This window comes from Bufo bufo, chromosome 1 (genome assembly GCF_905171765.1).
Source record: "Bufo bufo chromosome 1, aBufBuf1.1, whole genome shotgun sequence".
Classification (NCBI taxonomy): domain Eukaryota; kingdom Metazoa; phylum Chordata; class Amphibia; order Anura; family Bufonidae; genus Bufo; species Bufo bufo.
The window spans coordinates 581,942,112-581,968,890 of record NC_053389.1 but is presented as its reverse complement, the minus strand read 5'-3'; the positions used below and the strand labels follow the sequence as shown (position 1 = coordinate 581,968,890).

The following is a 26,779-nucleotide window of genomic DNA, read 5'->3' as shown; positions in this document are numbered from 1 at the left end:
GCAGCCTTGACGCGTCCCATTGGAGATTCCGAAGGGGGCAGAGAGGTATCCGTTAGCCAAAACCCTCGCTGAAGGATTTCCATAGAGGGTGAAAATTGCAGCAACGAACGCGGGAGGAAAGCCAAAATGCAAAAGTGCACTCTTCATAAAAGACCAGCTTACCCTATCAAAGGCCTTCTCCGCGTCCGTCCCTACAAGTATTAAAGGAACCCTCTCTTTTCTGGCATAATGGATGGCATGGAAAATCCTACTAACATTATGTCTACCCTCTCTGCCTCCCACGAATCCCACCTGCTCTTCCTTGAGGAGCTGGGGAAGATATTTGGCTATCCTAAGGCTAAGTATTTTGGCCCATAGTTTCACGTCGGTATTTAAAAGCGAAATGGGCCTATAAGAGTGTTTATTATTTTGTATAATTGTTTATTCTAGGCAATAAGTTGTGTGGGTGCTCACGTGTCTAATATCATGCAAGGTGCTTTAGGTCTGACTGGCTCCTTGTTCTGGCTCCTTGTTCTCTTGCTTTTCACTGTACCCCAGATATTAGAGTGCCGGTCTAAACTTTAAACCTATCTTAAAATAATTGTTTATGTTTACACGGATGTGCCGCAATAAAGCACAATGTTTGGACATTAAAATTGGTGTCTGGCAAAGATATCTGTGAGAATGACCCCCGGAAAAGAGCTAATCCCCCACACTATGTATACGAACATACACAGAGAATACTATGAGTCACTGATAACATCTTCCCTGTGTACAACGATCAGTGACTGACAGCTATCTATGTATACACACTTACACAGAGAATGTTATCAATCACTGATCAGACCTCCCCGTGTACAACTATCAGTGATTGAAAGATCTCTCTGATACACACTTAGGCCTCTTGCACACGACCGTATGGCTTTTTCAGTATTTAGCGGTCCGCAAAAAACGGATCCGCAAAAAATATGGATGACGTCCGTGTGCATTCCTTTTTTGCAAAACGGAACAGTTGGCCCCTGATAGAACAGTACTATCCTTGTCCGTAAGGCCGAATGCACAATGTTCCGCGGCCGAGAGCGGTCCGTGGTAACACGGCCTGGATTCCTGTTGAGAGCAGGAGCGCACAGCGTCATTGGTTGCTATGACGCCGTGAGCTTCATGCCGCCGCTGCACTACAGTAATACACTCGTATAGTGTATTCTCAACAGGAATCCAGGCCGTGTTACCACGGACCGCTCTCGGCCGCGGAACATGGCCGTGTGCATTAGGTCTTATGCAGACAATAATAGGACATGTTCTATCTTTGAACGGAAATACGGAAACAGAAGGCATACGGAGTACATTCCATTTTTTTTGTTGATCCATTGAAATGAATGGTTCCGTATACGGAACGCAAAAAACGGAACGGAAACGGAAGAAAAAAACGTTTGTGTTAAAGAGGTCTTACACAGAGAATGCTATTAATCACTGATAGCTGTACACGGAGGAGGTGCTATCAGTGACTGACAGCTATCTATGTGTACACACATGCACAGAGAATGCTATCAATTACTAAAAACACCTCACTTGTGTACATTTTACCAATCACTGATAAGATGGCCCCCTATGTACAACTGAAGTCAAGAAAAGCAGTGATTTAAATATATAAATTACATATTTTACTGAATCTTTTCCCACAGAAATATATCAATCTGATCAGCTTCTCCTGCTCTATAACATGCTGCCTTTGCATTCATATACACTGCTCAAAAAAATAAAGGGAACACAAAAATAACACATCCTAGATCTGAGTTAATTAAATATTCTTCTGAAATACTTTGTTCTTTACATAGTTGAATGTGCTGACAACAAAATCACACAAAAATTAAAAAATGGAAATCAAATTTTTCAACCCATGGAGGTCTGGATTTGGAGTCACACTCAAAATTAAAGTGGAAAAACACACTACAGGCTGATCCAACTTTGATGTAATGTCCTTAAAACAAGTCAAAATGAGGCTCAGTAGTGTGTGTGGCCTCCACGTGCTTGTATGACCTCCCTACAACGCCTGTTCATGCTCCTGATGAGGTGGCGGACGGTCTCCTGAGGGATCTCCTCCCAGAACTGGACTAAAGCATCTGCCAACTCCTGGACAGTCTGTGGTGCAACGTGACGTTGGTGGATAGAGCGAGATATGATGTCCCAGATGTGCTCAATTGGATTCAGGTCTGGGGAACGGGCGGGCCAGGCCATAGCATCAATGCCTTCGTCTTGCAGGAACTGCTGACACACTCCAGCCACATGAGGTCTAGCATTGTCTTGCATTAGGAGGAACCCAGGGCCAACCGCACCAGCATATGGTCTCACAAGGGGTCTGAGGATCTCATCTCGGTACCTAATGGCAGTCAGGCTACCTCTGGCGAGCACATGGAGGGCTGTGCGGCCCTCCAAAGAAATGCCACCCCACACCATTACTGACCCAATGCCAAACCTCATGCTGGAGGATGTTGCAGGCAGCAGAACGTTCTCCACGGCGTCTCCAGACTCTGTCACGTCTGTCACATGTGCTCAGTGTGAACCTGCTTTAATCTGTGAAGAGCACAGGGTGCCAGTGGCGAATTTGCCAATCTTGGTGTTCTCTGGCAAATGCCAAACGTCCTGCACGGTGTTGGGCTGTAAGCACAACCCCCACCTGTGGACGTCGGGCCCTCATGGAGTCTGTTTCTGACTATTTGAGCAGACACATGCACATTTGTGGCCTGCTGGAGGTCATTTTGCAAGGCTCTGGCAGTGCTCCTCCTGTTCCTCCTTGCACAAAGGCGGAGGTAGCGGTCCTGCTGCTGGGTTGTTGCCCTCCTACGGCCTCCTCCACGTCTCCTGATGTACTGGCTTGTCTCCTGGTAGCGCCTCCATGCTCTGGACACTACGCTGACAGACACAGCAAACCTTCTTGCCACAGCTCGCATTGATGTGCCATCCTGGATAAGCTGCACTACCTGAGCCACTTGTGTGGGTTGTAGACTCCGTCTCATGCTACCACTAGAGTGAAAGCACCGCCAGCATTCAAAAGTGACCAAAACATCAGCCAGGAAGCATAGGAACTGAGAAGTGGCCTGTGGTCACCACCTGCAGAACCACTCCTTTATTGGGGGTGTCTTGCTAATTGCCTATAATTTCCACCTGTTGTCTATCCCATTTGCACAACAGCATGTGAAATTGATTGTCACTCAGTGTTGCTTCCTAAGTGGACAGTTTGATTTCACAGAAGTGTGATTGACTTGGAGTTACATTGTGTTGTTTAAGTGTTCCCTTTATTTTTTTGAGCAGTGTATTATATGCCATGTTGGATGTGCAATATAATGTGTTACATATGTGCTCTGTGTGTCTTATATTGCTGTGAAATGCCAGCTGGGATACCACAAGAGAAGGTACTGCATACCTCTCAACTTTTTATAATTACGAAGTGTGATTTAAAAAAAATATTAAGCCACACCTCTAACTCAGCCCAGTGCCTATCTACAGGTGAAACTTGAAAAATTTGAATATCGTGCAAAAGTTCATTTATTTCAGTAATGCAACTTAAAATTTGAATATTGTGAAAAGATTCAATATTCTAGGCTCAAAGTGTCACACTCTGGTAAGCTAATTAATCCATACCCCCTGAGCAAAGGGTACCTGAGATTGTGATTTTAGGGTTTCCAGAAGCTGTACGCCATAGAAAATGCCTATTCTTGTCTGCAATTGCAGGACATGTTCTATTTGCAGGGCCGCGGCACAGTGTGCTTGCCGCATCTTTTGCGGCCCCATAGAAATGAATGGGTCCGCACCCGTTCCGCAAAATTACGGAACGGATGTGGACTCATACATACGGTCGTGTAAATGTAGCCTAAAACAGACAGTCCCATGATATTACAGGTAGGTTCTGGCTCCAGTGACCACAGACACATACCTCTCAAATGTCCCGGATCCAGCGGGATTGGGTGTGTATAGGCGGAGTTAGAGGCGTGGTTTAGTATTATAAAATTTGCAGTGGCACGCTACGCATTTCCATCTCTATCGCAGAATTCCCTGTTACTAGAGAATCCCTTTAAGCTACCTACACACGTTACGGAAACTGTGCGGTAAAACTGCAGCTTAGTAAAGTTCCAGCAAAGTGAATGAGATTTGATGAAAATTGACTTGCCGTGTGGATTTTGAAATGCTCAGCATGTAAATTCTTTGTACAGTTATATTGTGCGGTTTTCACCCTTTTAAATTTAAGGGTGAGATCTACAGCAAAACCGCATCAAATTCTGACCAAAATCCGCAAATAACGCATTTATGCGGTATTTCTGCAAGACAGCCCACACCCATGTACAAGTAGCCATGTTCAGCTCTGAACTCAGACAGCCCCTTTAAGGTGCAGCTGAGGTACCAGCGTGATGATGTGTAACCTGCAGTCCAAAGTCTTCACTTCCTTGTGTCTGGCTGAGCTTCTTCCTTGAAGTGACGTATCAGTGGCTTACCATGTCCATATATGACAATTTCCTGCTCTCTCTGAGTCCTACCGTCCAGACTGCAGCAGAGTTCCTGCACTAGTGGTTATCTACAAGGCTAGAGCCTGACCCCTGACCTCCGCCATGGCACAACGAAGAGGTAAGCACACACAAAAAAAAACTCCACACCCCACACTGTTTGCTGGGAAGTGCAGGAGCACAGCAGGCGTCACGCCTGAGATAGTAGTATCAGGGAGAGGGTGCTCTCACTGCTCCAGCTGCTATAACACAGGCGCTGCCTAGGAGGGATTTCTAGCCTTAAGCATTGTCTATGCAGGAATGTACATTATAGAGAGCAGAACCTTCTTACAACTATACCTTCTAGAATATTTCCTGAGCTCGCTGTACTAAAATCAGCCACCATGCATGTCGACCGACGCTCTTCCCACAGGAGCTGTGTAATAACCATGTGAGACTGCCTGGCATCTGTGTCATGTCTGTTAATGAACCCCACATGAACATTTTTTTTCACCATTCTTAGGCTACATGCAGACGACGGTTCTGTTCTTTGCGGTCCGTAAATTGCGGATCCGCAAAACACGGAAGCCGTCCACAATTTGCAGAACGGAACAGGCGGCCCATTGTAGAAATGCCAATTCTTGTCCACAAAACAGACAAGAATAGGACATGTTATATTTTTTTTGCAGGGCTACGGAACGGAGCAACGGATGCGGACAGCACACGTAGTGCTGTCCGCATCCTTTGCGGCCCCATTGAAGTGAATGGGTCTGCATCTTAACCGCCAACCTGCGGCTCGGATGCGGAGCAAAACAACGGCCGTGTGCATGAGGCCTTAGACTACATGCACATGACCATTCCGTTTATTGCAGATCCGCAAAACACAGGAAGCCACCCGTGTGCCTTCTGCAATTTTCGGAACAGAACAGACGGCCCATTGTAGAAATGCCTATTCTTGTCCGCAAAACGGACAAGAATAGGACTTGCTATATTTTTTTTGCGGGGCCACGGAACGGAGCAACGGATGCGAATGGGTCCGCATCCGAGCCACAAAAACTGCGGCTCAGATGCGGGCCAAAACAACGGTCATGTGCATGAAAAATGAGATTAGTCAAACAAACCGCCGTTAGTCAAACAAGTTTGCATCCAGCACCAATCCTGATATGACCAATAAATGTTTACATTCCACATGAAATAATTCTAAAACATCTCGTATTGCAAAACTACATTGTACGCTTTCTCTGTTATTCCACCTGGAAATGTATACCTAAATTGACAACTGGGTTGTGTTCACGTCACATTTTTGTTCTAGGTTTAAAGTACAGTCGTGGCCAATAGTTTTGAGAATGACACAAATATTAGTTTTCACAAAGTTTGCTGCTAAACTGCTTTTAGATCTTTGTTTCAGTTGTTTCTGTGATGTAGTGAAATATAATTACACGCACTTCATACGTTTCAAAGGCTTTTGTCGACAATTACATGACATTTATGCAAAGAGTCAGTATTTGCAGTGTTGGCCCTTCTTTTTCAGGACCTCTGCAATTCGACTGGGCATGCTCTCAATCAACTTCCGGGCCAATTCCTGACTGATAGCAACCCATTCTTTCATAATCACTTCTTGGAGTTTGTCAGAATTAGTGGGTTTTTGTTTGTCCACCCGCCTCTTGAGGATTGACCACAAGTTCTCAATGGGATTAAGACCTGGGGACTTTCCAGGCCATGGACCCAAAATGTCAACGTTTTGGTCCCCGAGCCACTTAGTTATCACTTTTGCCTTATGGCACGGTGCTCCATCGTGCTGGAAAATGCATTGTTCTTCACCAAACTGTTGTTGGATTGTTGGAAGAAGTTGCTGTTGGAGGGTGTTTTGGTACCATTCTTTATTCATCACTGTGTTTTTGCCCACTCCCTTGGATGAGAAGCAACCCCACACATGAATGGTCTCAGGATGCTTTACTGTTGGCATGACACAGGACTGATGGTAGCGCTTACCTTTTCTTCTCCGGACAAGCCTTTTTCCAGATGCCCCAAACAATCGGAAAGAGGCTTCATCGGAGAATATGACTTTGCCCCAGTCCTCAGCAGTCCATTCACCATACTTTCTGCTGAAGATCAATCTGTCCCTGATGTTTTTTTTGGAGAGAAGTGGCTTCTTTGCTGCCCTTCTTGACGCCAGGCCATCTTACAAAAGTCTTCGCCTCACTGTGCATGCAGATGCGCTCACACCTGCCTGCTGCCATTCCTGAGCAAGCTCTGCACTGGTGGCACTCCGATCCTGCAGCTGAATCCTCTTTAGGAGACGATCCTGGCGCTTGCTGGACTTTCTTGGATGCCCTGAAGCCTTCTTAACAAGAATTGAACCTCTTTCCTTGAAGTTCTTGATGATCCTATAAATTGTTGATTGAGGTGCAATCTTAGTAGCCACAATATCCTTGCCTGTGAAGCCATTTTTATGCAATTCAATGATGGCTGCACGCGTTTCTTTGCAGGTCACCATGGTTAACAATGGAAGAACAATGATTTCAAGCATCACCCTCCTTTTAACATGTCAAGTCTGCCATTTTAACCCAATCAGCCTGACATAATGATCTCCAGCCTTGTGCTCGTCAACATTCTCACCTGAGTTAACAAGACGATTACTGAAATGATCTCAGCAGGTCCTTTAATGACAGCAATGAAATACAGTGGAAAGGTTTTTTTGGGATTAAGTTAATTTTCATGGCAAAGAAGGACTATGCAATTCATCTGATCACTCTTCATAACATTCTGGAGAATATGCAAATTGCTATTATAAAAACTTAAGCAGCAACTTTTCCAATTTCCAATATTTATGTAATTCTCAAAACTTTTGGCCACGACTGTATATATTGGGAAAAACAGAATGGAAAAGCATAGTATACCGCGTGCAGGACACAAATGCACTGTCTTGCTGCAAAAATGTAGCAGCCGCCTCTCAAAACACACGACTGTATGCACTGCCTTTTGCTGTTAAGGGTACATTCACACAACCATAAATTGGGGATCCGCAAATCACGGATATTGGCCGTGTGTAATCCGTATTTTGGCAGCCCCCTAATAGAACAGTCCTGTTCTTGTCTGTAATGCGGACAATAATAGGACATGTTCTATTTTTTGAGGAATGGCCATGTGGACATATGGACATGAAATGCACACAGAGTCATTTCAGTTTTTTTGGTGGACCCATTGAAGTAAATGGTGAATGATTCCGCATACGGACTGCAAAAAATATATATAGAATGGACACGGGGAAAAACTATGTTCGTGTGCATGAGCCCTAAGATGAACAGGCAGCCACCTGGAGGTCCTGGGTGGGTTGTAACCTGGTTGAAGAAATATTAGATAGTGCTCGATTCACCACTAACCTACACTTTGCCGCACAGAGACTTACTGGTATCCAGCCCTACAGTTCAACTAGGGCTTGAATGCAGTCCAAAGAAAGGTGACTATGGATGATGAACCGTGTAAATCCTGAATAGATGAATTGACATAAATGCAAGTCCCCCAAAAGAGTATATTCTCCACTGCTGGAAGGTAATCCTGTGAACGACAACACACAGGCGATCTATGAAGAAAGAGAGATGGAACACGGACTATCTGGCTGAGCGGAGTGGCACGACTCGTGTAGCTCTGATGTCCCATGCCTTGGACACTCCAATCCAACACGTTTCAGAGAAAAAAAGGAGAGGAAGGAGGAGGACTTTTTTCTATGAAATGTGTTGGACTGGAGAGTCCCAGTCATCAGACGTCAGAGCTACACGAGTGACTCCGCTATGTATGAGATAAAGAATATTTAAGCATATTATGGCGTGCGGTTCACTTTCTTGAGAGGCTGGGTGCTATGTTTTGGCAGTGCCACTGTACATTTGTCTTGCATTCAGTAGGTTTCATTTGTGGGGTACGGGTACCACCTTAACGAGGTTAGGTGCAACACCTTCCTTCAGCCTGTGACTGTTGCACCCTTTTACTCTACTGGTATCAGTATAATTTAGATCTACCTATGCCCATTTCTGCTTGGCAGAGGCGGACTGGGACTTAAAGTGGTCCTGGAAAAATACTAAAAGTGGCCCCGTTTTGTAGTTGGGCCCAAATTGATGGAAGGCAGGGCCAGCAATACCATATTGTGGCACATTATACCACCCCAACAAAGGCAAATACCACAGTCCATCACAAAATACATTCCACTGGCCAGCCGTGAGGAGGGTTTGAGCGGCTCCCTGGGCAACCGCCCTCTGGGAAATTTGCCTGTAAGTACTATGGCCAATGCGCCCCTGGCGCTTGGCATTGAGTATTTTATATATAGTATACTGCACTTTTCCATCCAGTGGAGCCCAGTAAGAAAGGGTATACATTAAACAGCTCCTATGTGCATGCGTTATAAACATGGGACAAAATCGTGGTGTGAAGGCAGCCTTATCATTCCATAACGTAGTGTGTCCTCATATAGTCCGACATTGTGTGCATTGTTTGAACTGCGTCAGAGCTGCACTACCGAATAGTTTCTGCTCTTCAGAAACTTACATATTCAACACCTTGCAATATACTTGAGATAATGTAAGTGTTCTGCAATACTCTAGGATGCAAAGTCCATTACATGCCATTTCCTCTCTGCATTGAAGGCAATAAAAATTAAATTAAGGCTAGGTTCATTTCACCGCTGGTTTTCCATTTTATGTTTCCGACTGTAGGAACAGAAAAAAAAAAAAAGAGGTTGAACTGGATCCAACATATGACGAACACCAACAGTGCATGATGTACCCCATTGCAGTCAGCTCTTGCTAATTCCCTCCCCTGCATAGAAAATAGTCCCTCACACTCACCCCCAGCACTTCCACTTATAAATAATACTATCATATGCAATTGATGGATCCAATTGACTATAATGGGGTCCGTTGGGTTTCCATGATTCTACTTTTTGCCAGAATCTGTGACATAGGCTCCTACCAAAACTTGCGCCGAATATGTGAACCTAGTATAATGGGGTGATGTATCAGCATTTCTGGTGATAACTGGAAGTAAATAAAACATCATAAAGATACATTGGACTCACAGGTGATGACCCTCTAGGGGTACATTTAGTGTGAACCATATGGAGTCATGAAAGGGAGAATCCGAATTAAAATAACCCAATGAAAAATAATTTATGGATTTCGAAGACCCTTGTTCTAAAAAAATGAAAATGTGTCTGATCAGGAAGGAGGGGTAAACTCGTGTTTTGGCTTTCCGTTTCTGAGATGCGTTCAGGGATCTCACAAGCGGTCCAAAACGGATCAGTTCAGCCCCAATGCATTCTGAATGGATAAGGATCCGTTCAGAATGCATCAGTTTGCCTCCGATCAGTCTCCATTCCGCTCTGGAGGCGGACACCAAAACGCTGCCTGCAGCATTTTGCTGTCCGCTTGACGAAACGGAGCCAAATGGATTCGTTCTGGCACACAATGTAAGTCAATGGGGACGGATCTGTTTTCTCTGGCACAATAGAAAACGGATCCGTCTCCCATTGACTTTCAATGGAGTCCATGACAGATCCGCCCAAAACGCGAGTGTGAAAATAGCCTAATAATATGAACCAATTTTTATAAGAGGTGTACACCTACTAATAATTTGGTGCATCTTGGGGGGGGTCCATGTGCACCAAGAAAAGAAATTATGCCATTTGCTATATGGTGTTCTTTATGCCTTTTATATGGCATAGGGTTAAATCTGTTGGGGCATGTAGACACCAAAATGATTCATAAATGTCTGTTCAGGGGGCCATGCTCAGGAAGGAGGTAGCCTATCCGAAAGCTTGGCATGAGGCCTACTCTCTAGTTACTCTCCTGTCTGCACCACCAGAAATATTATCACTAACCAAAAAACCACCCTATGTAAATATATGTGATGTAATGCATGTATTTGGGACAGTGAATATAAATCAGGGACATTTTGTAATTGGAGTTGCCAATAATCTGCTTGGAAATTCACCTTTATCTAACAATATCACAGATAACCTTCAAGTTATTAGGTATTTTGTATCACTTGCTCTCTAAATGGGTTATCCAACAAATTAAAAAAATATTTGGCCTAATGCTCACCATTACTTCAACTATATCAATGAGAAAGCATTGCCCCCTAGTGTAAATTTTCTCACCTCTCTGCATCTCTAATTATTCACATTCTGTAGGTGAGCAGAAACTTGTCACATGTTAATATCAAGCACCTGCATCTCCCAGGAGTGCATTGCAGTCAGCTCTTACTCCTTCTCTAGTCTTTTCTCCCCGCATAGAAAATTGTCCCGTACACCGCCCCAGCACTTCCATTAATAAATAGCACTATGGTATGTAATCCCCACTCCACAATCTTTTTTTCCGCTGTCTAGAGAGAGATATAGAGGGTCATTTATGATCCAGAAATACGCCTATATTATTTCTGGCGCAGATTGCGGCACAACGGTTATTCGCGTAGCAATCTGCGACTTTTCCCTGCTCACGCCAGGTCTAAAAAAGTGGGCGTGACGTGGGCGGGGACGGGTCGGCAGGCCTGTTTTAGGTGTAGAAAATGGTCTAAATGTAAGGGTACTTTCACACTTGCGACAGAGGATTCCGGCAGGCAGTTCCTTCGCCGGAACTGCCTGCCGGATCCGGCAATCTGGACACAAATGCATTGCAATACGCGATTGTCATCCGGAAAACGGATCCGGTATTTATTTTTTTCACAGATTTAATGGTCTGCATATGCCCGGAAGGAAAGAACGGATCCGTTTTACCGGAACACTTGCGGCCGGATCCGGCATTTATTTTTTTCACAGATTTAATGGTCTGCATATGGGCATATGCAGACCATTAAATCTGTGAAAAAAATAAATGCCGGATCCGGCCGCAAGTGTTCCGGCAAAACGGGTCCGTTCTTTCCGTCCGGGCAGACGGAAAGAACGGATCCGTTTTGCCGGACACACTTGCGGCCAGGTCCGGCATTAATGCATTTCAATGGAAATTATTGCCGGATCCGGCATTCCGGCAGGTGTTCAGGATTTTTGGCCGGAGAGAAAACTGCAGCATGCAGCGGTATTTTCTCCAGCCAAAAAAACGTAAGAGGGACTGAACTCATGCATCCTGATTTACACTGAGCGGAATGCTCTCCATTCAGAATGCATTAGGATAAAACTGATCAGTTTTTTTCCGGTATTGAGCCACTAGGACAGAACTCAATACCGGAAAACAAAAACGCTAGTGTGAAAGTACAGCAAGGAAGCAGGCTTACATTTAGATGTGCCACAGTTATGTAGAGGCCTGCACTTCTTCCTAACTTCAGCAGATCCACCACCAGTTTAGGGCTTTATTAAGACCGGCGGCTAAAACGCCGGTCTTAATAAATGTGCCCCATAGTTTCTATGAATTTAGAAGTAGTGATGAATTAATAAATGAAGGATGTCTGGGCTGCTTCTCTATGAGATCACTATGCCAGCACTGAGGGAAGCAGGGAAGCTGCTGAGTATGTCAGTCCACCACTGAATACAGGAGAAGATGGACCAAAAGTAGAAAACAGCAGGGGGCGCTACCAGAGAGGAAAATGTACATAAAAAACCATTACAATATGTTTATTGCATGTATAATGCAATAATAATAACTTGAAATGCCCTATTCATCGTATAGTAATAGTTTTTGTGAGATAACTTCCATAAAGAAAAAAAGACTCATAGACAACACTTTGCAATACACTTTAGACCAGGATATATGCTGCAATATGGTACACCACTCCCTGTCTGGGTTAAAGACAATAAAGATAAAAGTAATGCAGTAATATGTCAGCAAAGAGGATGCAGTCCTTTATAAGAAACACATTTCCTTTAAATGAAAGGTTCATCTCCGGAAAACCTTGTGTTTGAACAGCAGACTTCCATATGACACCTGCGAAATTCATCAGAGATTGTACAAATCTGCTATTTCCTTCTTTCTGTCTGTCCCTATCAGCGTGAATAAAGACAAAGTAGTGGAAGAGGGAGGCAAACTCTATCATCTCAATCACTAATTGTCCTTTTATTTATAGGTACACTTAGTTTTATCTGTTATAGCCATTTGGTATAACATATGTGTACAAATGGGTAACTAAGTGTTCACAGCAGATATTACTGATTGTCACAGCCTTTTCTGTGTTCTTCTAGTACATGTTTTGGCCTCTAGTTGTCACCATTGCAAAAGGTTGTAAGAAAATAATTACATTATTATTCCATGTCTAGTGCACAAAATTCCTGATCTATGTAACACTTTGATGCCGACATAAGATGTATCATAAAGTTTAGATCACACTCACAAAATTATGCCTGTCAAAGAGATCAAAATGAAGACTTCTCTATATTGTAATGTGACATTCTGTCCCTTAATAACTCCTCTAAGGATATGGCCATGGGCAGACTGGCCATAGACCCTACAGGGAAATGTCCTGGAGGGTAGGCCACCCAAGCCCTCCTCCTGGCTGTGAGAAAGGGAAAATAAAGATATGATGCTCTCAGCATTAATTAATTTAGGTAGTATTTTGTCCTGCACTGTGGTATCTGTTTCTGCAGAGGTAGTATTTTGTGCTGCGCTATGGTATCTGGCTCTGCAGAGGTAGTATTTTGTTCTGCCCTGTGGTATCTGGTTCTTCTGGAGCGGTATTTTGTGCTGCAATGTGGTATCTGGTTCTGCGGAGGTAGTATTTTGTGCTGCACTGTGGTATCTGGTTCTGCGGAGGTAGTATTTTGTGCTGCACTGTGGTATCTGGTTCTGCGGAGGTAGTATTTTGTGCTGCACTGTGGTATCTGGTTCTGCGGAGGTAGTATTTTGTGCTGCACTGTGGTATCTGGTTCTGCGGAGGTAGTATTTTGTGCTGCACTGTGGTATCTGGTTCTGCGGAGGTAGTATTTTGTGCTGCACTGTGGTATCTGGTTCTGCGGAGGTAGTATTTTGTGCTGCACTGTGGTATCTGGTTCTGCGGAGGTAGTATTTTGTGCTGCACTGTGGTATCTGGTTCTGCGGAGGTAGTATTTTGTGCTGCACTGTGGTATCTGGTTCTGCGGAGGTAGTATTTTGTGCTGCACTGTGGTATCTGGTTCTGCGGAGGTAGTATTTTGTGCTGCACTGTGGTATCTGGTTCTGCGGAGGTAGTATTTTGTGCTGCACTGTGGTATCTGGTTCTACGGAGGTAGTATTTTGTGCTGCACTGTGGTATCTGGTTCTGCGGAGGTAGTATTTTGTGCTGCACTGTGGTATCTGGTTCTGCGGAGGTAGTATTTTGTGCTGCACTGTGGTATCTGGTTCTTTGGAGGTAGTATTTTGTGCTGCACTGTGGTATCTGGTTCTGCGGAGGTAGTATTTTGTGCTGCACTGTGGTATCTGGTTCTTCTGGAGCGGTATTTTGTGCTGCAATGTGGTATCTGGTTCTGTGGAGGTAGTATTTTGTGCTGCACTGTGGTATCTGGTTCTGCGGAGGTAGTATTTTGTGCTGCACTGTGGTATCTGGTTGTGGTGAGGTAGTATTTTGTGCTGCACTGTGGTATCTGGTTCTGCGGAGGTAGTATTTTGTGCTGCACTGTGGTATTGTTAGCCACGCCTACTTCCTTTGCGCCGCCTTCTGTCAATTGGACCTGCCTACCACATGGGGCCACTTTCAGTTTATTTTTCCAGGGCCACTTTAAGTTCCCAGACCGCCCCTGGATACAGCCATACTTTATGTAAATGCAGAAGATTCTGGGCAGAACTTACTGTAGCAGTGAAGCTGATGAGATTTCAGAAATCACATCCAGACACTGTTGTGGCTGCGTATTCCCTAGCAAATCCGTAGTGAACCTGCCACATGTGGCCGTACCCTTAGCTAGTCAAAAGGGCTGTGACGGCCAAGACAATGCTGTTTATTGGCTTTGGGCTCTTCACTGTGGCATGTAAAGGATTAAAAGCTAAGATCACAGTTTCTTGCAGTGAGATGTTAGCTGCACATGAGGCATGCTCGTACATGTATCGCACAAAGCAGGTAAAAAGGCAGGATTCAGGTGGCCGTTCAATTTTCCATACACAAAATGTAGACATATTGGCCCTGATTTATCATGCCTTCACTCCAGAATTCTGGCTTCAAAAAGTCGCAAAATGGGGCTTTTGTGGGCATGGTTAGCTACGGTATGTTCATGAGTTTCACTCCAGATTTATCACTGAGACTTTTTTTTTAAAAAGTTGCAAAAAAAGTCGCAATCGCCCTCTAGTAGGAGGGTGAAGTAGAAAAACTTGAGTAGCTTCTCTAGACAAAAGTGTTAGGTTTAAGAATAAGACAAATTTATCAAATGATGGACATGTCACACGGCCAGAAATGGTTGGAAGATCATGACCAAGTCTTCTAGGTACTACACTGACCCCCTAATTCCCCAGACTTGAAACCAATTGAGCATCTATGGGACCACCTCGATCGTCATGTTTCCTCTACGGATCCTCCACCAGCTGTGGGATGCACTGCAGTCAGCATGGCTCCAGATACTTGTGACAACCTATCAGGATTTTATGGAGTTTTTCTTATCAGAATTTAGAAAGCATTAAGAAAATTACAGCAGCCCCATGGTTCATAGACCCAATGGTCAGGAGGGGACCTCAGTGACTTCTATGGGAGTTTTCTAGCCATGCTCTGTGCCTTGTGCAGAGGTAGGGATAGATACAAGCTTTGACAACCACCTATTGGGAATGGTGGAACTTGTCTTAGACTACTTTCACACTTGCGTTTTACTTTTCCAGTATTGAGATCCGCAATAGGATCTCAATACCAGAGGAAAATGCTTCCGTTTTGTCCCCATTCATTGTCAATGGGGACAAAACGGAACTGAACGTAATGCTCCAAAATGCATGGGGGCAAATGACACACTTTAATACTAACTTATTGCTAATAAATAATTGACACCAACAAATATAGTGGAGGAAATGGCCGCTGAGCTTTATTAAGGGTCACTTAAAATAATTTACAACCATAAATAAATAAATAAATTTTAAAATACCATCATAACCAATACCAAAAGACCAATAATAAATTAACCATATAAAGACCAAGATCCACTCAGCATGAGCTGAGCGACACTACCCCACAAGCCACGCCTAACATAGGCGAGGCCCCCCACAGCACAGCAGCCATTTCTCCACTACATTCTGAAAGCCCAAGTTAAAAATATCTATCCCTACCTCAGAAAGATGAACATTATCAGATCTAAAAAGGCCAGGCAAAAAACCCTCCAAGTCTGAATGCCTATAGCTAAACCCACCCACTAAAGGGAGAAATTTTTCAAGGGCCCTATTCACTCTTTTTCGGATTTTCTCCATAAATTTACCATCCCTCCCAGCCCAAACTAAGCGAGGGACAATCTCTGAAAAAACTAAATTAGTACTAGGAAGACTATGATGTAATAGGGCCAGGTCCCTCTTCATGACCCATAATAACTCACAGGTCCTTATCCTACCTAAATCATTCCCCCCAAGATGAATAATGATCAAATGAGGAACAGGCCATTTTTTAATGAGCTTATTAATTTCATTCATTAACCCTTTCCAACACATCCCTCTAATACCCTGCCAAAGAATAAGAACTTCAGATGTATTAAAAGACAGATTCTCTGAGTATATTCATTTTTCAGCTCGCTTCTGAGCCCAAAAAACAAATGAATGTCCCACAATCCAAATCACAAACTGACTCCCTGCAAAAATAGAAAAACATTCAGACTGGTAGCATTAAATCCGGTCTAACATAAATTTTAAACCTATTAGATTCCCATCTCCCAATTCTTTTCACTACTGAATCATCTAACCCAAACCTGGCAGCCTCCGTCGCAGCACCTATCCTAAATGAATGCGACGAGAATTTAGCAGAACTAAGCCCCAACTTCCCCAAACATTTTTTCAAAATTGCGTTAAACTGAAATTTAGTGACAGGGGACGAATCCTGATGCATTAAAAAGGAACCACACTTAGCGGGATGAATCTCATACAGACACCTTACCAATTTAACCGGACAAAATTCAGAACCCACCCAAGAATGTAATCTAACTACCTGACCCCTACCATACTGATCAGTTTTTGACCTCCTAACAAAAATCTCAATTTTATCGTTAATTACCCCAACATCAGAAAACTCCAAACCCGACACACTATTACGGCTCGCCGCAACCAACTCACTAACCCTAAAAGCCCCAAAAAAGGCTAACACAAAAGCTGTACGAAAAAGCAATACTTCACCCTGGTCCTTACACACGTCACACAAAACTTTACAAAGATCCCCAAGTAAAGAGATAGAAATTGGCCTCCTATCATCCAACTTACAAACACCTTTCTTGTAACCCTTCAATGCCTGCTTAATCTGAAAAAAGGACGATAACGGCCTCTCACCCCGCAGTTTCTGAAAAAATGAAACACCAGCCACTACTTTCGCAACAGATGAAGCTGCCAATTTTCTATTAAATAAGCTAGTAACAAACAATACACCGCAACTTAAAACATCCCCTTTAATATCTATTGAGCAAGCATTTAAAAAATACCACCAATCCCGCCATGCGGCAGAGTAAGCTGCCCATGTTCTCGGGGCTAAGGACCTCTCAATAGCTTCAGACATCAGTCCCAAATCAAACCCCACAGATGTTGAGGACACGGGCTCCCCTCCAGGTCCGCCTCCGGAGCTAATTCCCGGAATCTCAAGAACTGTGAACGAGACAAAGAATCAGCCAACACATTAGATGACCCTACAATATATTTCGCTTTGATCCATATATTAAATTTCATACAAAACAGAACTAAATGCCTTAATAATTTCACAACTACATCACATTTGGACGAAAGAGTATTGACCGCAAAACAAACCCCTTTGTTATCCGTGTGCAATAAGATCCTCTTATCCTTAAAATCATAGCCCCAAAGAACAACAGCAACAATCACGGGAAAAAGCTCTAATAGAACAATATTCCTTGTAAGTCCATTATCAACCCAAGAAGCAGGCCACCTCTCAGCCGACCATTTACCATTCCAGAAAGCCCCATATCCACAGCTACCGGCCGCATCCGTAAATAAACCCAGAGCGTCTGAACTCAAAAATTCCTCCTGCCAACAACTAGAACCATTAAATTCCTGGAGGAATTCTAACCAAACACCCATATCCTCCTTCAAACATTTAGTCAACCGAATATGGGAATTAGGAGACTTAAGACCCCTAGTTGAAAAATATAATCTACTAGAAAAAACTCTACCTATGGGGATAACCCTGCAAGCAAAATTAAGAGACCCAAGAAGAGATTGCATTTCTCTAAGAGTACATTTTTTCTTACTTAACAAAAGCAAAAGTAACATCCGAATTTTTTCTAATTTCGCCTCCGACAGTCGAAATTCCATGCGACTAGAGTCGATAACTATCCCAAGAAACTCTAAACAACAACAAGGACCAACCGTCTTCTCCTCCGCTACTGGAATCCCAAAACAAGAACAAATATCCAAAAACCTACTTAACAAATCTGAACAAGCACTAGAATGAGAAGAACCAACAAATAAAAAAATCATCTAAATAATGAAGCACACCATTAAAACTTAAATCACACTCAACAACCCACTGAATAAAAGAAGAAAATGCTTCAAAGTAAAAACAGGACAACGAAAAACCCATTGGCAGGCATTTATCAAAATAAAAATAACCGTCAAAGTTAAAACCTAGTGAGTTGAAGCCATCTGGACAAACAGGCAATAAACGAAATGCAGACTTAATATCAGCCTTAGCTAACAGGGCATCCTTACCAAAAGACCTAACTAAAGCTAGTGCGTTATCAAAAGAGGCGTATGAAACAGAGGCCTTAGATTTATCCACCATATCGTTCAAAGAGCTTTTCTCTGGGAACGACAGGTGATGAATCAACCTGAAATCTCCAGGCTCCTTCTTTGGCACAACGCCCAAAGGAGAAAGCCTAAAATTAGCAAACGGCGGCTCTAAAAAGGGGCCCTCAATCCTCCCCAAAACAAGCTCCTTCTGAATTTTATTACGAACTACCTCTTTATGCAAGCTCACAGATTTTAAGTTCTCAACCCAACAGCAGCCAATACCAGAAAAAGGTGGAACTTCAAAACCATATAAAAAACCATTCAAAATTAAATCAGCTTTCTGACGGTCTGGATACAGAGCGAGCCATGGTTGCATTTCTGCTAACTTCACTGGACTCAACGCTTTTCGCCACTTGTTCCCTGACGTTTGGCTGCTGCTGGCCTGACTGGGAGTTCCTTTTAAAGCAACGGGACATAGGATGGGATCCCCCACAAAAGGAACATTCATGTTTAAAACGGCAATTATTCAACCATTTACAGGTAGCCTCATTATAAGCAAAGCAAACACCTTTCCTCATAACTGTCTGAGCCGACGCCGGCGGCTTCGCCGGTATAGCTTTCTGCGGCAACATTAAATTTACCCATAGCCCAATGTCTTTCACACCCCATTTAAGGGATGGATGGACGGCTAACTTTTGGCGGAATGTCTCATCGTATTGAAACCAAGCCATCCCGCCAAAATTCCTGTAGGCTTCAATAACAATATCTAAATGTTGGAAAAGACCTGAACAAAGCTCAGAGTGCTTCTCCCCCAAAACCGCAGCATAAACACAAAAAGCTTGGAGCCAATTATTAAATGATCTCGGGGGAAAGCGTTTCTTATCATCTTCCATTTTCTCATCCTTCTTAAACGCACTATCTTTGGCGGATGGTAATAACGCCATTAATTCCACGTATTCCATCCGCCAAATACGCTCTTTCATAATCGCACTAAGATGATAACCTAAAGGAGACACTTCACAAGCTAGTGCTTCCTTTAAACAAGTCTCCTTAACCCCTGCACCTCTCTCCAACACAGGCGCCACAATACTAGAATTACTAACACCAGACGGAATAACCGCTGTACTTTGACCACTGCTCCAGACATCTGAAGCCGCATGAACCATATGCCTGCTAGAAAACTCAGCTAGCAGCTTAACCAGACTATTTAATACAGACGAATCAGACAAAGGGACAACATTGATGTTCTCACCCACTGGCTGCCCTTCCTGGCGTGGACCATAGGCAGCAGACGATAGGTGTGGTAATCTTCCCAGGGGGCCTGGAGATGGCTCAACCAGCAGGGGTGGGAGCCTCTCAACAGGCAGCCCCTGTAAATCATCCTGTAAGATCCGCTGCTCCACTTCCTGCTCCAGCACCTCACTGGCAGCATCCTGATGACGCTCCCCACCAGTGAGAGCACCTCCTGTATAGGCTGAACTGCCGCTCTGCCCTCCAGACTCTCTGATCCTGGAGGACTGCCGGCCACTCTGTGAAGCCGCTCTTCTTCTGTTAGTGCTGCGCCGACGCCCCGCCCCCGGGGGAGGAGTACAAGCGCTCCCTGTTCTCTTAGCTCTTTTGCTGGGTAGCGCTGCAGCCTTCTCCTCCCGGAAACGGCCGCCGGATCTTCTGGTGGTGCGCTGCTCCGGACGGCTTCCACTTGCTGGCACCGGCCCTTCTTCTACAGCTGGCGGCGACTCCAGCGACGGCGGCGGCAACATCAGGGACCCCAGCGGCGGTACAGATGAACTCGGCGGTGATGTCAGCAATTCAGGTGGGCTTGGTAGGAACGGCGCCGGCATCTTCAGACAGCTCCGAAGCCACTCTTCTCCGCCGGCGGACCCCGCTCTCTCCATCAGCTGCTGCAGGAGCTCTTCCATGTCCCACGCTGGTCAGTTCTTCAGGCAAATCTGAGCCAGCTCCGCCGAACCTGTAAATATAAAGGGGAACAGATTCCCGCCACTAAACCAACAACAAATCAGAGGGCTGGAAATCTCCCCCAGCAACGGGCAGCAACCAATCAGCTGCGCTCTTCACTTGTACAGTTAGAATCTTCTAGACCGCAGGTAAGACAAATTCTGAGGTAAATTCCCTGTAATAGAAAAAAAAGGGGGGAAAAGACAAACAGGGGAAAGAACATGGATCCTACAGAACCCTAATTAAATACCTATGGTGTCCTTGCCCCCATGCTTCCCCCCAAGCTAAACGCTCTGGTGGGGTTAATTCATTCTGTTCTGTTTGGTTGCGTTCCCATACCGGACAGCAAACCGCAGCAAGCGGCGGTTTTCTTTCCGTCATGGGAGGCGGAGCAAAATGAGAAAACGGCACCATTGACTTCCATTGTGTGTCATGCCGGATCTGTTTTCTCAGAGACAATAGAAAACTTTCAATGGAAAAACTGATCCGTCATTGCTATTTTAAAGATAATACAACCGGATCTGTTAATAATGGGTGCAGATAGTTGTATTATAAGTAACGGAAGCGTTTTTACTGAACCCTGCCAGATCAGACAAAAACGCAATTGTGAAAGAAACCTTATCTGTCATTCTAATCCTGCCTGTAATGATATCACCACTGTGTATAGATAAGCAGGTAACTGCAATAGAGACCAAGAAGTGGCACCTATTATTAGGGTTAGTGGCCAGTGCAAAAACCGCAGACGTTTATGGTTTTTGTTTTAATATAGCTAGTAAAAAAATAACATCACCAAAAATCCTTTCAAAATATCTTAAACTTACAAACGTGATTTAAACAATAGGTCATTTTCTAATGGCACATTCCCATCATGTTTTCACAGGAAGTTTTGTTGACTTGTAGGTCAAATTGACCATATGAGAAAAGTATCTGCATTTCCAGGAAACTTAAAAATATTTTAGTCAGAAACAGCAAGAAGTTCGAATGAACACTATTTTTGTAGTTAACTGGGGAGTAATACAGGGTCTATGGAACTGCATACAGTCTTCTCCGTTTTCCTTTAACAAATGAATGCGGGTGTAATCAGCAAAGAATATATACAGTATGTACAACATATATATGTTGCAACTTCTACCCTAAAGCAAAGGCAAAATCCGCAGCCTGTCAGTGGCACGGACCTGCTTATCGTTTATCCCCAGTGAATGGCGCTAAACCACTAGTTTCCACCGCTATCCGCCTGAACACCTTTTAAAAAAAAAAGGAAATAAACCTATAGGACACATAACCAAGCTGGTGACATGTTCATGGGCATTCAAACGTATTAATGTGCCTGGGGTGCGAGGACTAGCCTCTCAGAAGAGCTACTGTAGCACATACAGCTGTCTGTCCTGACTAATAAAAGTAAGTCCTGACTATGATAGGAAATTGTTAAAGGGGTTGTCCGGGTTTAGAGCTGAATACGGACATACCCTTATTTTCACCCAGGCAGCCCCCCTGAGGCTAGCATCTCATGCTCCAATGCGCTCCCTTGCCCTGCGCTAGATCGCACAGGGCAAGGGCTCTTTTGTTTATCATAACACACTGCCAGGTGGAAACCTCCGCCCGGAAGTGTGTTCGGTGACATCACCGGCTCCGATGGGCGGGCTTTAGCGCTCCCCTAGCCGCTATACTGGCTAGGGCAGCACTAAATCCCGCCCATCAGTGCCGGTGATGTCACCGGGCTTCCTGGCAGCCCCATGAAGAGCCCGGTATGTCACCAGATCTCCAAAAAATGCCTTTGCCCTGCGCAATTTAGCGCAGGGCAAAGGAGAGCATCGGAGCATGAACTGCTCCAATGCTCAAGTCAGGGGGGCTGCCGGGGTAAAAATGGAGGTATGTCCAGCTCTGAACCCGGACAACCCCTTTAATAGACACTTTGCGTGTTCAGCTCTGAACCCGGACAACCCCTTTAATAGACACTTTGCGTTGCAACTTGCTGTGTATGGGGCTTTGTAGCCATAGACTGGTCAAAGTGCCCATGCTGACTCCTGCCCATTGCTTTGTGGACCACGGAGCAATGAAAGAAGGCTGCCTTTTTGATGAGTCATGTTTTTCTTTTACTTGGACAGATGGGTGCATGTGAGTCACTTACCTGGAGACGAGGTGACACCAGAATACATTGGGCAAGATCTTCTGGGAAACGTTGGGTCCTATTATTCATGTGGATGTTACTTTAAAAAGATACAGTCTACTGAAGCATTGTAAGCTGACCAGCACTATTCCCTAAGGCCTCTTTCACACGGGCGTTGCGGGAAAAGGTCCGGGTGCGTTGCGGGAACATGTGCGATTTTTCCACGCAAGTGCAAAACATTGTAATGCGTTTTGCACTCGCGTGAGAAAAATCGCGCATGTTTGGGATCATTTGGGATCGGTGTTCTGTAGATTGTATTATTTTCCCTTATAACATGGTTATAAGGGAAAATAATAGCATTCTGAATACAGAATGCATAGTAAAATAGGGCTGGAGGGGTTAAAAAAAATAATAAAATAATTAAACTCACCTTAATCCACTTGCTCCCGCAGCCCGGCATCTCTTCTGTCTTCTTTTTTGCTGTGTACAGGAAAAGGACCTGTGGTGACGTCATTCCGGTCATCACATGGTCCATCACATGATCTTTTACCATGGTGATGGATCATGTGATGGATCATGTGATGACCGGAGTCACGTCACCACAGGTCCTTTTCCTGCAATCAACAAAGAAGGAGACAGAAGATAAGCCGGGCAGTCTAAGGCACACCTGTGCAATATTCATGTCTAATCAGAACCTTGATATGCCACACCTGTGAGGTGGGATGGATTATCTCGGCAAAGGAGAAGTGCTCACTAACACAGATTTAGACAGATTTGAGAACAACATTTGAGAGTAATGGGTCTTTTGTGTATGTAGAAAATCCAGATCTTTGAGTTCAGCTCATGCATAATGGGAGCAAAACCGAAAGTGTTGAATTAATATTTTTGTTCAGTGTATATGACTAGTTTCTATGGGCAACTAAGACATTTTGTTCTTTTAGATGGTTTTGATTGATGAGGTGTGTTTGTGATAATGGCACATTCTGACAGCCATAGAAGCTATTACTAATGCTCCCACCAGGGTCTGATCAGCTGTTTCTCACTGAGCCTTCAGCTGACATAGCACAGAGGAAATGGAATCTCTTACATAATCGAGGAGATTCCTCGCAGTTGTTTACATTCATTTACTGTAAAGTGTGTACTAGGACAGGAAGAAACGTCTTTAGTTGTACATGGTGCTATCTGGCGGGGCCCTGGACTCTTTGTGCACATTGTATTAGGTTTCATAGTTACATATGAAGAGAGTAAAGATTCCAGCCTTATTTTGTACAGACTTTTTGGTTGCTGTAGTCAACTCCTGAACATATGCTTCATACCTGTTAAAACAAAAACATCCCCCATTTTTTATTTTTTTTTGCACTCGCAGGGGGTTATTTATCAAGACCAGTATGTTCTAGGCTGGTTTTGATAACTCCCTGCTTCACCGGAGGATGCTCTTAATTTATGTAGAGGTGGGTGCCTTGTAATAAATGAAGCTCATCCTCCTGGAGTCTGTGAGCCTAGAATGAGATCTACTCCAGCTAAAATGCTGGTGTAAATTTCACCCATCATTTATGTCAGAAAACTGGCGTAAATAATGATAAATCTGCTGGGGACGATGAACCCGACACACCATGTCCGTGCTATGCCACTTTTTTTAAAAAGTGGGAAGGGTGACGTAAAAACGCTATTTGCACAAAAAGTTTGGCACAAATGGTGTTTAAAAAGTCACGAACCGAATGGTCTGCTACTTTTATAAGTCAGTTTTTTGGCAAAGGGGCATGATGAACGTTTTGTGTTACACTTTTTGTGATTTTTATTGTATTTCTCTTGAATGTCATTTTTTTTACATAACATAAAGTTTCCTGATCGGGTTAACCAAGTAGTCACCTCAGGAATGGAACAAGCTCTAGGTATGTATGTCTTTTTCTGGTTAATATTTGATACTGCAAACAAGTAATGCATTCAGTAGTAGTGGTACAATCACTCCTATCATTGATCTAGGTTGATATCGACATCATGGTCAATTTAAACCTTCCTCATTGCTGTATGTTTTGCTTCCAGTGGAAATCAGCCGCACATTGAAAGGGTTTCTTATCAAATGTGTAGTAATTATTTATCATCTTAAATCAGATTTAATATACTTTCTACATGACTCGCAAACATTTATTTAGGTTGTACCCAACCTTTTCTGATAAGTAAATTTTTTACTAGACAGATGGAGCTAGGACTAAGATATTTGCTTGGCTAAACACGAGCAGTTCCTTAAACTGTGCATGTGATCACCACGAGGTGGAGAGGAGGAACCTGGCATGATTTATATTAGTTTCATGTACTCTGCATCTTCTAAGCTACTGTAATAAATTAGACTTGGTATGTTTAAAGCAACAATCCATTTAGTGTAATATACACCTACACACGTGGACACATACACTCACCTAAAGAATTATTAGGAACACCATACTAATACGGTGTTGGACCCCCTTTTGCCTTCAGAACTGCCTTAATTCTACGTGGCATTGATTCAACAAGGTGCTGATAGCATTCTTTAGAAATGTTGGCCCATATTGATAGAATAGCATCTTGCAGTTGATGGAGATTTGAGGGATGCACATCCAGGGCACGAAGCTCCCGTTCCACCACATCCCAAAGATGCTCTATTGGGTTGAGATCTGGTGACTGTGGGGGCAATTTTAATACAGTGAACTCATTGTCATGTTCAAGAAACCAATTTGAAATGATTCGAGCTTTGTGACATGGTGCATTATCCTGCTGGAAGTAGCCATCAGCGGATGGATACATGTTCTCATTCTGTTTACGCCAAATTCGGACTCTACCATTTGAATGTCTCAACAGAAATCGAGACTCATCAGACCAGGCAACATTTTTCCAGTCTTCAACAGTCTAATTTTGGTGAGCTCGTGCAAATTGTAGCCTCTTTTTCCTATTTGTAGTGGAGATGAGTGGTACCCGGTGGGGTCTTCTGCTGTTGTAGCCCATCCGCCTCAAGGTTGTGCGTGTTGTAGCTTCACAAATGCTTTGCTGCATACCTCGGTTGTAACGAGTGGTTATTTCAGTCAACGTTGCTCTTCTATCAGCTTGAATCAGTCGGCCCATTCTCCTCTGACCTCTATCATCCACAAGGCATTTTTGCCCACAGGACTGCCGCATACTGGATGTTTTTCCCTTTTCACACCATTCTTTGTAAACCCTAGAAATGGTTGTGCGTGAAAATCCCAGTAACTGAGCAGATTGTGAAATACTCAGACCGGCCCGCCTGGCACCAACAACCATGCCACGCTCAAAATTGCTTAAATCACCTTTCTTTCCCATTCTGGCATTCAGTTTTGAGTTCAGGAGATTGTCTTGACCAGGACCACCCCCCTAAATGCATTGAAGCAACTGCCATGTTATTGGTTGACTAGATAATTGCATTAATGATAAATAGGACAGGTGTTCCTAATAATTCTTTAGGTGAGTGTAGATATAGCCACAATGTACCATCCAGAATGTCATGCCACCATGTTGTTTTCTCTTGTCCCTTCATGGGCATTGAAGTATGACTACAATGTCCTTTGATGTGGCAACCACATTGCATTTCACCTGTTTGAAGATAGATGTGACTGTGTGTTTGGCCTCTACATCAGTGGCTACTATGTGAAAGCATTATATCCCATGTTTCCAGTAAACTGGTTATGGCACCAGAACAGCACCTTTCCATATGATTCATTAGGGAATATGGATGTCATAGATGAGAGTGCACCTATCTGTACACCCTTCTATTACCTAGAGAAAAGAGCCGCTATAAAGACCAGCTCTAGGTGTCCATCCATTTTTAGTGCCCATAATACTCTTCCAAAACGCCCAAATAACAGACCATGACTATGCCTACCTAATAATCCCATACACTATCTTATTAACATTGTCATATACTTTCTTAGTATGAATGTACATGTCCTAGAGTTTCAAGAACAAGATGGTTGGTATACCCAGCTGTGGACTGTGGTGGAGACCCCTATATGGTGGAATTTTTGTTCTTCCTATATTCTGGTCCTGTGACTTATTCATTAAATAAATTTATTTATCTATAAAGCAAGGCTAGCCACCGATGGCATACATACCATAGAGGCAGTTTTTCATTGACACCACCCTACCAGGCAACTCCCCATCTTGTTGTCCTGGACATCTTTATATGTGATATGGTGAAAGAATCAGGGAGTAACTATAGGGGTGTTGTCACAACCAGACAGCTGAGAAGCTCTGACAGGAGCCTTCCAGATCCTCCTCCTTGAGTTTCTTTGTTTTGGTTTCAGTTCCTCATCTCGTTAGTCTATCTCAGCTGTCATGCAGTTGGACTGATTGCTTCCCTTTAAGTTCCTCCCCATAATGCAGTAGTGTGCAGCTTGCGAGACTTGCGCTCGTGCCAAAGTCCCTCATTCACGGCCATCAGGTCCTCTCCTTCCTTTACCCATTCCTTCCCGTCCTTGGAC

At 43.9% G+C, this 26,779-nt stretch overlaps 1 protein-coding gene across 1 annotated transcript in view; it reads left to right on the top strand.

Annotated features, from left to right (window-relative positions):
* The first annotated feature begins 4,461 nt into the window (after positions 1–4,461).
* The window catches only part of PFKFB3 (6-phosphofructo-2-kinase/fructose-2,6-biphosphatase 3), a 63,299-nt gene continuing 40,981 nt past the window's right edge, over positions 4,462–26,779 (top strand). Inside the window, exon 1 of the mRNA XM_040413330.1 lies at positions 4,462–4,596. Coding sequence (XP_040269264.1) covers positions 4,581–4,596 — 16 coding nt within the window. The 5' untranslated portion in view covers positions 4,462–4,580. The remainder of the gene's footprint in view (positions 4,597–26,779) is intronic.